Source organism: Gymnoscopelus braueri, assembly GCF_963280865.1.
Source record: "Gymnoscopelus braueri genome assembly, chromosome: 5".
Taxonomy (NCBI): domain Eukaryota; kingdom Metazoa; phylum Chordata; class Actinopteri; order Myctophiformes; family Myctophidae; genus Gymnoscopelus; species Gymnoscopelus braueri.
The window spans coordinates 34,688,135-34,702,065 of NC_137606.1; the positions used below are offsets into that span (position 1 = coordinate 34,688,135).

At 41.6% G+C, this 13,931-nt stretch overlaps 2 protein-coding genes across 2 annotated transcripts; both read left to right on the forward strand.

Annotated features, from left to right (window-relative positions):
• The first annotated feature begins 624 nt into the window (after window positions 1-624).
• Window positions 625-4,878, forward strand: LOC308085732 (dehydrogenase/reductase SDR family member 13-like). The gene is made up of 6 exons (XM_080429028.1): window positions 625-744; window positions 890-1,033; window positions 1,414-1,532; window positions 1,643-1,766; window positions 3,104-3,430; window positions 4,027-4,878. Exons 1-6 carry the CDS (start codon window positions 726-728, stop codon window positions 4,284-4,286), a joined length of 993 nt encoding a protein of 330 aa, XP_080285154.1. The 5' UTR covers window positions 625-725; the 3' UTR covers window positions 4,287-4,878.
• A 1,623-nt stretch (window positions 4,879-6,501) lies between these two features.
• LOC308085733 (dehydrogenase/reductase SDR family member 13-like) lies at window positions 6,502-10,099 on the forward strand. Its single transcript, XM_080429029.1, has 5 exons — window positions 6,502-6,666; window positions 6,928-7,046; window positions 7,117-7,240; window positions 8,878-9,204; window positions 9,722-10,099. The coding sequence occupies exons 1-5, from the start codon at window positions 6,540-6,542 to the stop codon at window positions 9,979-9,981; spliced, it is 957 nt and encodes a 318-aa protein (XP_080285155.1). The 5' UTR covers window positions 6,502-6,539; the 3' UTR covers window positions 9,982-10,099.
• Window positions 10,100-13,931: the final 3,832 nt, after the last annotated feature.

The following is a 13,931-nucleotide window of genomic DNA, read 5'->3' on the forward strand; positions in this document are numbered from 1 at the left end:
CCCATGTGATACAGTTTGGGTTACAACAAATCACCCAACATTGTGGCACTTATATGGAGCTGATGCTGCCAGGTGAGTGATACTGTGGTACTTTCAGTCTGTCCAAGAAATCTTATGGTGACAGCAGTTTTATTTGTAGGTATTCCAAAGTAGTTAAAGAAAAACTATGGCTACAGTGAATCTATGAAGGGCCTCCATGTTAGGGACATACATGTTAGGATCATTATCCTTGACCTTGAATCTACTTACCTTAGAGTTGGGTTGCTGGCCTCTAACCTCATGATAGTTAGGATGGGTTAATTGCCGATAACAAATTCCAGGTATATGCAAATGTACTTGGCAAATAAGCAATAAACAAACAAATGGCAATTTATTTGAAAGCTTCAAGCCTTGTAAAGAAGTTTGAAAACATTTTTTGTTTGTGTGAATGATTTGAAGTACACAGGTTTAGAGGGTGAGAGACGGTTGAAACATCGCCTTCCTTTCTGTCATACAGGCATTTATGTGCAAGGTAAAACAGAGGATGGCCTGGGGATGATATTTGGTGTCAATGAACGCAATGAACCCCATCGGTCCCTTCCTGCTCACCAACCTGTCACACTTCTGACCACACCCAGTTAGTGATGTCACCACAGATATTTTGCAGTTGCTAATGGAAAACACCTGCTCTAACCCATGTGATTCAGTTTGAGCTACAGCAAATCCCCCAACATTGTGGCAGTTATATGGAGCTGACACTGCCAGGTGAGTGATACTGTGGTACTTTCCGTCTGTCCAAGAAATGTTATGGTGGGATGCACAGTGCACACCTTGCGTAACGCCCAGTATTTGGGTGTGACTGTTTGAATGCTGTCATGATCTGCTCCTCTGAAAACTATTGTCACACCAGGAACAGAGTCCATAGCCATGTCTGTCTTTCTGTTGGTCATCGGAGTACTCGTAGGAGTTGGATATATCTTTCATAATGTTGTAGTGAAGGGGAAACGATGCACCAGCAAAACGAAGCTGCATGGTAAAACAGTGATTGTGACAGGTGAGTTACTTATGTTTTTCCCCCCCCAGGATATTGGGTGTATTTGTAAACTATGAATAGAAAAGGACACAAGTAGTTGGTTTAGAGGTGAATGTGGGATGAGGGGTTGCCATCCCTGGTCATTTGTCATCAGCTTAGGATAATTCTGGTTTGGTTCTTTGTCTTGTTCCCATCCTCTTTTATTTTAAGGTTTTAGAAACGACCAATATCCATGTAAAGTTAATGCCATTAGTACTATTCTTTGATAATTCCATTTAGTGTTTTAAAAGAGAATTCATTGAGGATTTATCTTGTCAATGCAGAATGTCAGAATGGTGTTGGATTCACATGGAACATTGCAATACAGTCACATTTTACCTCCACTATCTGTTCAACTACAGGCAGCAACACAGGTATTGGGAAAGAGACAGCCATAGACCTGGCTAAAAGAGGGGCCAGGATCATATTGGCCTGTCGCAGCCAACAGAGAGCTGAAGCTGCTCTAGCTGAAGTCAAGAGGGTGAAAAGTTTATTTAAATTATGTTGATGATTGTACATTTCACCACACCCAAAGCACAAACGGTTTCTTCTGATGGCAACAATTTTAACAGAAATCTGTTTGCCCTTCAGCTGGGTAAAAGCAATGAGGTGGTGTTCATGCAGTTGGATCTGGGGAATCTGAAGTCTATTCGCTCCTTTGCTGAAACCTTCTTGAAGACTGAGCCCAGACTGGACCTTCTCATCAACAACGCAGGTTAGCTGCAAACAATGCCATTGCACAATTGATATTGATACTGCTAACTGTCATAAAACTTTTTTTTCTTAACACTTGATTTAGTGTAGCAAAGGGTCCTGCTTCACTTGATGCTTGTTATTGCATTACAATGTCAAATTACTTGACCATTTTCTTTGCTTAAAGGGATATTTCCCTTTTTTTTAAAGGCTTTTGGGAGCACCCCGGACAGTTTTTAATTTGCTTGATTCAGTATTTAGATATTTGATATTAATTTTACCAAACACGCCCCCTTCCTATACAAACCCATTGTAACTTCAAACTCCATTTTAACAATGTTAGATTAATCAAAAACACCCGTCCTTGGTTCTGGTGACTGATATTGTCCTTCTAATACGTGAGGAGACCGTGTTTTTTCAATAACCTTTTTCATTTATTTGTAATCCTTTTTGGAAAAAGAAAGTAATTCAATACAATTTAAAAAATATATTATATTAAATAAATGAAAAAAGTAATAAAAAAAACTCAGCCCCCTCATGTATTAGGAGGGCAGGATGAGTCACCAGAACCAAGGACAGGTGTTTTTGATTAATCTAACATGTTAAAAAAACAAACTTAAAACCTGTCTGGGGGGCTCACAAAAGCCTGAGTAGACGATAAAATGACCCAAAATGTTTTTGAAAGTGAAATATCCCTTTAATACTTATTGCAACATCATGCACTGGAAATAAATAACTTGTTTGGTGAGATTGTGAGAGTGCATACAACATCGATGATAATAAGTAGGCTAATGTTTTTTTTGTGTGCCACAAGAGACCTTAATATTTCCAATGTGTAATTAGTCATTTAGACACAGAATCTTTAGCCTGCACGTGTAGTGAGGCTGCACGTGTAGTCTACCCAGGACAAGTTGAGCTGGTACATACCTGTTTGTCTTGTTGCAAAAGGAATTACGACACAAAGACAATCCTGAGACAATTGATGCAGACACCAGACAGTCCAAGTATTCTCAGAATACTTGGGCAGAAGTATTCTCTGCAATAAAAAAGAACTCTGTTTTTCTTCACGTTACCCCAGTTTTATTTGTAGGTATTCCAAATTGGTTAAAAAAACCTATGGCTACAGTGATAATCTATGAAGGGCCCCACTACTCCCAACATTACCCTTGACAAATTCCGGGTATGTGCCAATGTACTTGGTAAATAAGCGAGAAACACATGGCAAATGAATTATTTGAAAGCTTCAAGGCTTGTAAAGAAGTTTGAAAATTGTGAATTGTTTGTGTCAATGATTTGTTGTTCACAGGTCTGGAGGGTTAGAGACAGGGTTGAAACATCACCTTCCTTTCTTTCATACAGGCATTTACGTGCAGGGTAAAACAGAGGATGGCCTGGGAATGATGTTTGGGGTCAACCACATCGGTCCCTTCCTGCTCACCAACCTGCTTCTGGAGAGGCTGAAGGAGTGTGGTCCCAGTCGGGTGGTCAATGTGGCATCTGTTGCACATAATACAGGAACAATTGACTTTGATTGTCTGAACACCCACAAGGCTCTAGGGTTGGGGGACTCGTTTGTAGCTAGCATGAAGATCTACAGTGCCAGCAAGCTATGTAACGTCCTTTTCACCCATGAGCTGGCCAAGAGGCTACAGGGCACCGATGTCACCTGCTACAGCCTCCACCCAGGTCAGCTCACAACTCCTGTGTTTATATGACAATGACAAGTCCCGTAGTCGAGGGGGGGGGGGGAATTATCATGCATTTTTGTACATTCTGAAATCGGCAATTCATTTTGCACTGAAGTAGATTAGTGATTAATTATTGTAATAAACTACTTTTGGAAAAGGAAGCATCACAGAGCAGCCTACAGTAACAGTATGCTATTGAGGCACAGTCAGGGAGATATTCTTTATTTGAAGCTCTTTTCTCTCATAAGACAACCTTTGAAAGCTTTCTTATGAAGAAAATATCCTCAACCACTTTGGAAAGCATCGTAAATTGGAGATTGTTTTGTAGGGTGTAAATTATACTAAAATGGCTACCATCAGGATGCCACTTTAGGACCCTTTCATGGTGACTACCCTATTTGTTTTACAACACAAGTAATATTACTTCTGTTCTACTTGAGTAATATTTAACTTGAGTAACAGTACAACTACGTGAATAGAATATTCCCTTTATACCCCTGCTCACAAAAGTGTAAAAGCTGTGTTGAAATAAGGGATTTATCATATAATGCCTTGTGCACACTGATCCTAATGGAGCTTTTTCTATCTCTTCAGGAAACATCAAATCTGAGCTCGGCCGGCACACTAGCTCCTTTCTGAAATTTCTTATGAAGCCCATCACAGCCTTCTTCTTCAAGACCCCTGTTCAAGGGGCCCAGACCACTCTACACTGTGCACTCCAGGAGGGCATCGAACCCCGCAGTGGACACTACTTCTCCAACTGTACAGAGAGGAAAGTCTATGCTAAAGCCAGGGATGATGCTGTAGCCAAGAAGTTGTGGGAAGTGAGTGAGACACTGAGTGGACTGATATAAAGTCTAACGTATACCTTGTTGCTTGACGTTTTTAACGGGTGGTGTTGAATTATTGTAGCCTTTTTCAGTTGAAAATACAAGTGGCATAGATTAAACACTTGAACCCTAGCGTCGCCATTCTGTGGATGCCATAATAGGAAAACATTCGGTGAAAATGGCAAGAATCCACAAGCTCAATATGTCGCGTTGCAACGCATTGTGTGAGCAAGTAGACTGGCTATTTTCGGTGAAGAGATTTGTAGAGGGGTAAAAAGGAGGGGCCAAGTACAGACCCCTGGAGGACGCCGGTCAATGAAGGTTTAGGTTTAAATGTTTAAAGGTATATTTCACTCAGGCTTTTGTGAACCCCCAGACAGTTTTTAAGTTGCTCGATTCAGTATTTATATATTTGATATTAACTTTATCAGACACTATACAAACCCATTAACTTCAAACTCCATTTTAACCATGTTAAATTCATCAAAAACACCCGTCCTTGGTTTTGGTGACTCATACCGCCCCCCTAATACGTGAGGGGGCCGTGTTTTTTCAATTACTTTTTTCATTTATTTTTTATATTTTTTGGGGAAAATCAAAAAATAAAATCCAATAAAAAAATAAAATAAAATAAATGAAAAAAGGAATCAGAAAAACACGGCCCCCTCGCGTATTAGGAGGGCAGGGTGTGTCACCAGAACCAAGGACAGGTGTTTTCGATGAATTTAACATGGTTAAAATGGAGTTTGAAGTTATAATGGGTTTGTATAGGAAGGGGGCGTGTCTGATAAAATTAATATCAAATATCTAAATACTAAATCAAGCAACTTAAAAACTGTCTGGGGGGTTCACAAAAGCCTGAGTAGACGATAAAATTAGCAAAACTTTTTTTGAAAGTGAAATACCCCTTTAAGTACTGTATGGAAGCATGGCACAAGTCACTGATTTTTAACAGGGCCTGTTGAATGGACAGCATTTACTGTAGTAAATATTGTTGCCTTTTTTGCATGTGTATGCTCTGAAATTATAATGTACCCAAAACTGAAATTCTTATAATATACCCCAAACTGAAACACTTGATGTACCTCAAACTGAAACTGTTAACATAAATTTATGATAGAAACCTTTAAAGGAGGAGTTCACCCAAAAAATGACATATTTTCTATCAATTGCACACCCCATGAAGCCTTGAATTCATGGATTTATTTTTGTTTTTGTGGGATTCCTAAGCCAATAATTTGATGACCGGGTGTGTATCCGGTAGGAGACACAAATAATCTACTTTGTGTCTCCTACCGGATACATTAGCCGGTAGGAGACGGGAATCAAATTATTGGCTTAGGAATGCCACAAAAACTAAAATAAATCCATGAATTCAAGTCTTCATGGGGTGTGCAATTGATAGAAAATAAGTAATTATTTGGGTGAACTACTCCTTTAACTGGACTGGAACAGATTTTTTTTTTATTAACTGAAAGAAAAGCGAATGCATGATTCCACACCTATTAATAAACATAAATAAAAATCCTTGAATCCAGTGTCTTTCTTTTCCTTTGTTTGTAGTTTATTTTTTTTGTTTTTTCTTTCTTTTTTTCTTTCTTCAGTCTCTGAACCTAGCAGAAGCTGCTTGTACTACACTATACCAGTGGTTCTCAACCTTTTCAGGCTGTGACCCCCCCCAAAATAATCATATTTGAACTGGGGACCTCCCCACCCTGATAAGCACTTGGAATGAAAGAGTTGAGGCATTCAATTTTCGGTTCCACAGATAAATATTGTGAAAATAGCAGATCTACAAGCTCACAAAGTGAAGTGTTGTGAGCCTGTAGATAGGCTATTTTCACAATTCTTGCCTCTTTCTTATATTAGACAACTTGGCCAATGTTTCACCAGTTTTTATAGTAGTTTGTTGATTACTTTTGATGCAGTAATGGTATTTTATTTTTGAGGTATTAAAAAGTCCTTAAATGGTCACTTCCGTGTCATCTGGGGACCCCCCAAAAAATCATGTGCCACAGGTTGAGAACCACTGCACTATACTGCACTATACCCCCTGGCCTGCAGAGGGCGGTGAAAGCAACATGTCTTCAAAAATGTAATGCGCTTCCATCAAGGCCAAAACAAAGGGTGGGTGTGTGTGAGAGAGAGAGAGAGAGAGAGAGAGAGAGAGAGAGAGATTTCAGCTCTCACCCAGTATGAAGCACAGTAGAAAAGTTGTTATTCAGTAGACCAACGTGGTATACGCAGACAGGGTGTGATATCCAGAATATTGAAGTGATGGATCCATTTGTACTTATTGGTGGGGTTCTAGTGGGAGTTTATGTGATTATTTATATTGTTTGTGTTAAAGGAGCTTCATGCACAAGCAAAGCAAAACTGAATGGGAAAACGGTGATTGTTACTGGTGAGTGCATTTCTAGTATTCATTCTGTTAATTCTACTGAAGATAAGTGCTGTGTGCAAGCTTTATAACGTAGTTATTGTATTTGTTAACTACTGTACTGCAGTACACTACTACAGTACTACAGTAACTAGTATGTTATTGCATATTATTTGGTGGATGCTATAATTCATAGTGCATCATCTATACTGTGATGCCATATAGTGATAACTACACAGTACTTCAAACACAATGTTTGATATGAGGACAATACATTTCTTTCAGGAAGTAACACAGGAATTGGCAAGGCTACTGCCATAGAACTGGCTAAGAGAGGAGCCAGGGTCATTCTGGCCTGTCGCAGTAAACAGAGAGCTGAAGCTGCTCTCGCTGACATCAAAAAGGTACGAAAAAATAACCCTGAAGCTAAAGGTACTTTATTGCCACTTTGTAATGAATGATGGTCTCCTGCAGGAGAGTGGGAGCAATGAGGTGGTGTTCATGCAGTTGGATCTGGGGAGTCTGAAGTCTGTTCGCTCCTTTGCTGAAACCTTCTTGAAGACTGAGCCCAGACTGGACCTGCTCATCAACAATGCAGGTAACAATGTTGGAAAAGGAATACCTCTTTTATACAGTAGGCCTGTACACAACATTTTCTAAAGTCGTCTCCATATATGGGCATTTTATGTTTGTGACACCCCATATATGGGCATGCTATGTTTGTGACGCCCACCGCTCACCACCTCTAGGTTGTTCTCAGACGAACCCTCCATCATCGCCTCCAGCCTCCAGCTCGTCTGTACTTTGTGCTCCTTTATCTTTCTTAAGTAGGTCCACCATGTTAATGTGGGACAGCCTCGTGACCGATGCCCACAGCACCAATTTGCTGGCTGGCAGTTCTTGATGTCTCATTCTACTGGCTGCTATTTTCTCGCTCACCCTTGGCATTCCCTCATACAGATTCTTCTTAACATGTTCATTCTTGCTGATAAGTACTGAACGCAACGTTCTGGTGTAGCACCCGTCTAGAGACTTCTGCAGGGTTGGTTTCAGGGTCCAGCATTCGCTGCCATATAGAAGAACAGACTCTACCGTTGCATAGAAGAAGCTGAGTTTGTCGAGGGAGGCTAGAGTTCCATACACTGGCCATGACTACCCACAAGGCAATTTTAATATAGTAAAGGTTCGGGCTGCTACACGGCCCTCACACCTATGTTGCACCGCCGATCCAACCGATATGCCCATAAATGGCGATATGTATTTATTATTATCTTTTTAATAGATGGAGCAGGGTTCAATCTGGCAAAGAGGATAAGGAGAGGTAGGAATACAATTGCCCAACATGCCATTGTGGTCCCTGGCCAGTGTGGTGGCAATGTCACCCTTTGTGCAGCTGCAAGTAATCAGGGGTGTTCTCCACCATCATGCAATCCTAGGGCCACACATCACTGAACATCTCATTACATTGTGGGTGGTCTTAAGGATATGTTGGTTGAGTGTGAACAGCTGGATCATCATCAGTAGGCAGTGCATCCTGTCTGTTGTGGTTTGGGACCGCGCCAGCTTTCACCATGTTGTCCAGGTACGCCAGTGGTTCATAAATGTTTGCCTTCAGCCATACAGCCCTTTCCTCAACCCAATAGAAGAGTTTTTTCTGCGTGGCAGTGGAAGATTTATGACCAAAACACACATACCAGGGGAAATCTATTACAGGCAATGTAACTGGCCTGTAGTTCCATAGCTGTGGAATGTTGCCAAGGCTGGATCCGGCACACCAGAGGGTTTCCCCCCCCCCCGTTGCCTGGCAAAGGACAACGTTGTGGACGAATCCTCTGTCCGGACCCAGCACGACGTGATGCTGAGGGAGAACAAATCGCTCATTGACTTTTTGCACAATATTTTGTACAATATCTTTTAGTGTACTGTAATTCATTTAGAGTATTCTTGGTTCATGCAAGTTCTGAAAGTTCTGAAAGTCTGTAAAAGACAGACTGAAATTATTTGGTGGGTCTGATGTCATGTATTCACAGAAATATAAAACAACATAGTTGTTGATGGATTAAAAGAAAAATTCGGGGACAAAACGTTTGGTGATGAAGGGTCCTTTGCAAGATTAGCTCCAGACTCTCTCTCTCTCTCTCTCTCTCTCTCTCTCTCTCTCTCTCTCTCGCTCTCTCTCTCTCTCTCACACACACACGATTAGAGACAGCTGACACTTTTCTCTGTCTGTCACAGGCATCGTCATGCAGGGTGAAACAGAGGATGGCCTGGGGATGATGTTGGGTGTAAACCACATCGGTCATTTCCTGCTCACCAACCTGCTACTGGAGAGGCTGAAGGAGTGCGGTCCCAGTCGAGTGGTCACCGTGGCGTCTACAGCTCACAACATGGGCAAGATTGACTTTGACCTACTGAAAAGACACAAAAGGCTGGGCATGGGCCACTCACTTATACAAATATTTAAGACGTACAGCAACAGCAAGCTGTGTAACGTTCTCTTCACCCATGATCTGTCCAGGAGACTGCAGGACACAAAGGTCACTTGCTACAGCCTCCACCCAGGTCAGCTCTGACTGGTTATATATTTGTATTTTAAAATGACACTAGAGATTTGCCACGACAGACACAGCTTTTGTTTTTTTATAAAAACATTTCAACTTCCTCTTGATTTTACTATTTGAAGATCCAGGTCTGCAGATCCAGTCTGGATCTTCTTCCCAATTCAAATAGTAAAACGGATTGGAAAATATTCAGGGAGTGTATTCCTGTATGCCTACTGGCAGCGTGCACTGATTGGTCCAGTGGTTTGCAAGATTAGCACTGAGCACACACACACACACACACACACACACACACACACACACACACACACACACACACACACACACACACACACACACACACACACACACACACACACACACACACACACACGCACGCACACGTGTGCACACACACAGATGGATGAGAAAATAATTTCTCGCTTTATTTTGAATATTACATTGTCCAACTTTAGGTGATGTGAAGTGAAATGCCCATTGATATTTGAACTTATGGACTGTATGTCTTTGACCCTTAGGTGCTGTCAGCACTGAGCTAGGCCGTGATGCCAGCAAGCTCCTAAAGCTGTTTTGGAAACCCATCTCTGTACTGTTCTTAAAGAACCCTGTTCAAGGGACCCAGACCACTCTGCACTGTGCACTCCAGGAGGGCATCGAACACCTCAGCGGACGCTACTTCTCCAACTGTACAGTGAGGAATGTCTATGCCAAAGCCAGGGATGACGCTGTAGCCAAGAAGCTGTGGGAAGTGAGTGAGAAACTGAGTGGGTTAGCTTAAATGGCCAGGTGGATGAATATACCATTACTTAATAGTGATATTGCATTCAGGGGACAACCTATAAGTAGTGTATGTTGTGTGTCATGACTAATTATCCTTAATGGTATGTGTATTTTCTCTCTCGTCCTAAATAAACAGTTTTGACACGTAAGCTATTGAGTGTGCGGCTACTTTGACCCTTTTAGACACCCATTGTGAGAGTATGGGATTTGTTTCTACCCTCTATCACTAACGTTGGGTGAAATCAAACCGAAGACCTGCCTGTAGAAAAAAACAGGGATAGGGGCAGGGAAACAAACCTACCATCTATGACGTCAGTGAGCATCCTGAAGGCACCCAAGGACCCGCCCACCTCAGACATCAGCATCATTATGAAAGGTTTTAAATACTACTTTAATATTTTGTATATTTTCTTTGTTGAAATCATTTCATGGTGTATTACACCACACATTTTAAAAACATTTAAAACATTTTAAATTGTAATGTCATATTTTCATTATTATCATAGTTTTGCCAATGATTTGGGGGGCTGCTTGCAGTATCCTCACAGCCCACCAGTGGGCCCCAGCCCACAGGTTGAGAACCATTGCTATAGTAAGTATACAATGCTTGACACAACTGTCCATGTCCAACTCACAGAAATACTGTAGCTGAAAATCTGTATCAATGAGAAATGAAACGTGGTCTCTGTAAATTGATGTTTTATTGACACAATGTGAACACAAATTCATTTCTTCCATTTTTGACACTGTGGTCAGAGGAACTTTCTGACGCCAATATGGAGTTACCTGCTGTAACAGTTTTGGAAGGCCTGACTTGTCAGTGTGTGTCTGGTTGTGTGTTTAAATGCTTGTATTGGTTAAATATGTGTGATGTGTGACATTTTCGTTCAAAACTTCAAATGGATTACACGTGTGTGTGTGTGTGTGTGTGTGTGTGTGTGCGCGCGTGTGCGTGTGCGTGTGCGTGTGTGTGTGTGTATACTGCAAACATGTTCTAGGGTTTGGCCCCTCATAGTCAAATCAATTAATCTGTCAGTTTGGTCTTTGTTGACAAAGGCTTTGCTAGTTTTGTATGCTTTTTCCCACCATGCAGATCTCTTGTAAACTCTACATAACCCTTTCATTGTACATTTCCAAAACTTTCAATAGCAGTAGTAGCCATTGTGAAATTACATTTGGAATGTTAAGTTCTCAACAGGATGGATCCCGAGCAGCATTTTATGAACATGCTGACAAGGTCTTGGCACTTGAAAACCCTCCTGTGATTTGCATTGAAAACATCTAAAATGAATACACATTTATCTATCTTTGCAATGGGTTTACAAAATAGTATATAGCGGACCTGTGAGTTGGAACCAGAATAATCTGACACACCAGATAATAAAAAGTGATTGACAAGACAATGAAACAAAATGATTTTGTTGCCACCTTTATTGAATACAATGGGTCATATTTTATGACTTTTCATGGTGCGGGCCTCCCATCTAGCGTGAATATAATGGGTCATATTTTATGACTTTTCATTGTGACTTGAATTGGAGAACTTATTCAGCAGCATCTTTTCCCTGTAAACATAAAAATATACTATTAGATATTCAATCAACACTAATCTTTAGTTAAATCTTAGTTAAAGATAATCATCTTAATAAACCTTCATATTGCACATGTATTTACCTTGGCGTCACGACCTTTAGCTCTCATCTTGTTAACCTGGGATTCAGCAATGTCAGCACGCTCTTCAGCCTCCTCCAGCTCATTCTGAACCTTTCTACACTTGGACAGGTGAGTGTTGGCTGCTTCCTCCTACAATATAATAGAGATGGTTCAAAGCCTCAATATTTGAAAAGAGCATCTTGCACTTATAGTCCAAACAAGACAATTTCAGGAAATTGTAAAGTGCGGTTGTGGCTAATACAATGGCCCATGCAGCATGTTCATGAGTGGAGTGCCTTGGGACCACATGAATGAGCATGGACAGGTTCTTATTGGAACCGTACTATGCCCATGGCAGCCACAAGTGAAAATTCATCACCATGTATGTTTGTTTGTCTTACCGCTTCCTCAGCTTGTCTCTTGTAGCCCTTCACCTTCATCTGCAGCTTGTCTACCAGATCCTGAAGCCTGCCAAGATTCTTCTTGTCCTCTTCAGTCTAAAGTCAGAGTAAAGTCATGCAATCTATTCATTTTGTCAGAGGCATGATGGTCATTAAAGTGAACATGGTATACAGTACCTGGTATGTCAGCTCCTTCACTCTCCTCTCGTACTTGCGGACACCTTTAACAGCATCTGCTCCGCCTCTCTGTGCACCTTCAACCTCTCCCTCCAGTTCACGCACCTTCACAATTGAATTGTACATTATGAGGTTATGTCTTCTTATGTCATCATCTATGACTATAAGCTGTGTTGAAGTAAACTACATCTTACCCTGCCCTCCAGTTTCTGGAGCTGCTTCTTGCCTCCCTTCATAGCCAGGTTCTCAGCCTCATCTAGACGGTGCTGCAGGTCCTTGACTGTGACCTCCAGGTTCTTCTTCATCCTCTCCAGGTGAGAACTAGTGTCCTGCTCCTTCTTCAGCTCCTCGGCCATCATGGCAGCCTGGAAAGTCATGTTTGCATTGTATTGTATGTTAATATGAAGCATGACATGAGTATATCTAATACTGTAGATATGGGTAGGGCAATAGGCATCCTAACTTACATCAGTGATGGCTTTCTTGGCCTTCTCCTCAGCATTCCTTGCTTCTTGAACACTGTCGTCCACTTCACCTTGGACCTGGATCAGGTCAGTCTCAAGCTTCTTCTTGGTGTTCAAAAGGCTTGTGTTCTAAAATAAAGATTCAGTTGAACAATGTAAGTAAGATGATGTAAAAAAAAAAAAAAACATTCTGAATATTGAAAGTTTTTTATTGACTTGTGTACCTGAGAGTGCAACAGTCCAGCGCGCTCACTAGCATCTACTAGTTCTTGCTCAGCCACTTTGCGGCCTCTCTCTGTCTGTTCCAGAGCCACTCTCAACTCCTCGATCTCAGCAACCATGAGGCCATTCCTACGCTCCACCATGGCACCTTGCTCCTTCACATCTTCTGCACCTCTGACAGCATCGTCAAGGTGCAGTTGGGCATCCTAAAATAAATCACATTTGAGGTGGTCACGTTAAGAGAAACATCAGAATGTGACTTGTTCAGTGCAGTTCCATTGTTGTCTCCGCCAGGCCGAAGGGCATGGCGAGAGTATGTTTTACTCCCTGTCCGTCCGTGTGTCCGTGTGTCCGTGTGTCCATCTGTCTGTGACCAGCTAATCTCCGGCACCGTTGGCCCGGTTGCTGCGAAACTGTGCACACACACTCCCTGGATGCCAATTCAGAACCTCAGATTTTTCACATGGGCCTGTTATAGCACCACCAGGAGGCCGATTTGTGCAAAACGATTTTTTTTATATTACTCCTACAGATTATATCCAAACATCACACAAATCGGTACACAGTATCTCTATAGTCATGTGATCAACACGGATCTGTCCGATTTTCCATATTCCATCCTGATTGGCTAAGATTGGCTTCCAACGTTTGCAGGATTGGTTTGTTTTGAACAAAATGCCTCAAATCATGAACGCAGCATGCAATTTCCGTGAAATTGGCCACGCACATTCCCACTAGGCCAAGGAAGAAATGCCACTTAAAAACTTTCAAATCAGCCTCATGGTGGCGCTATAACAGGCCGATTCACGTTTTTACCTATAACTGCACCGATCTGCGTGAAACTTTGCACGCACACTCCCTAGAAGGCAAGGAACAACCTTTGCCCTGCATTTTTCACATCTGCCTTTTAGAGCGCCACCAGGAGGCCAACTTTTGGAAGAAAAAATGTTGCTCTTACTCCTTCAGATTCTGTCCAAAAATCACGCAAATCGTTACACAGTATCTCTTTAGTCATGTCATCATGAGCGTAG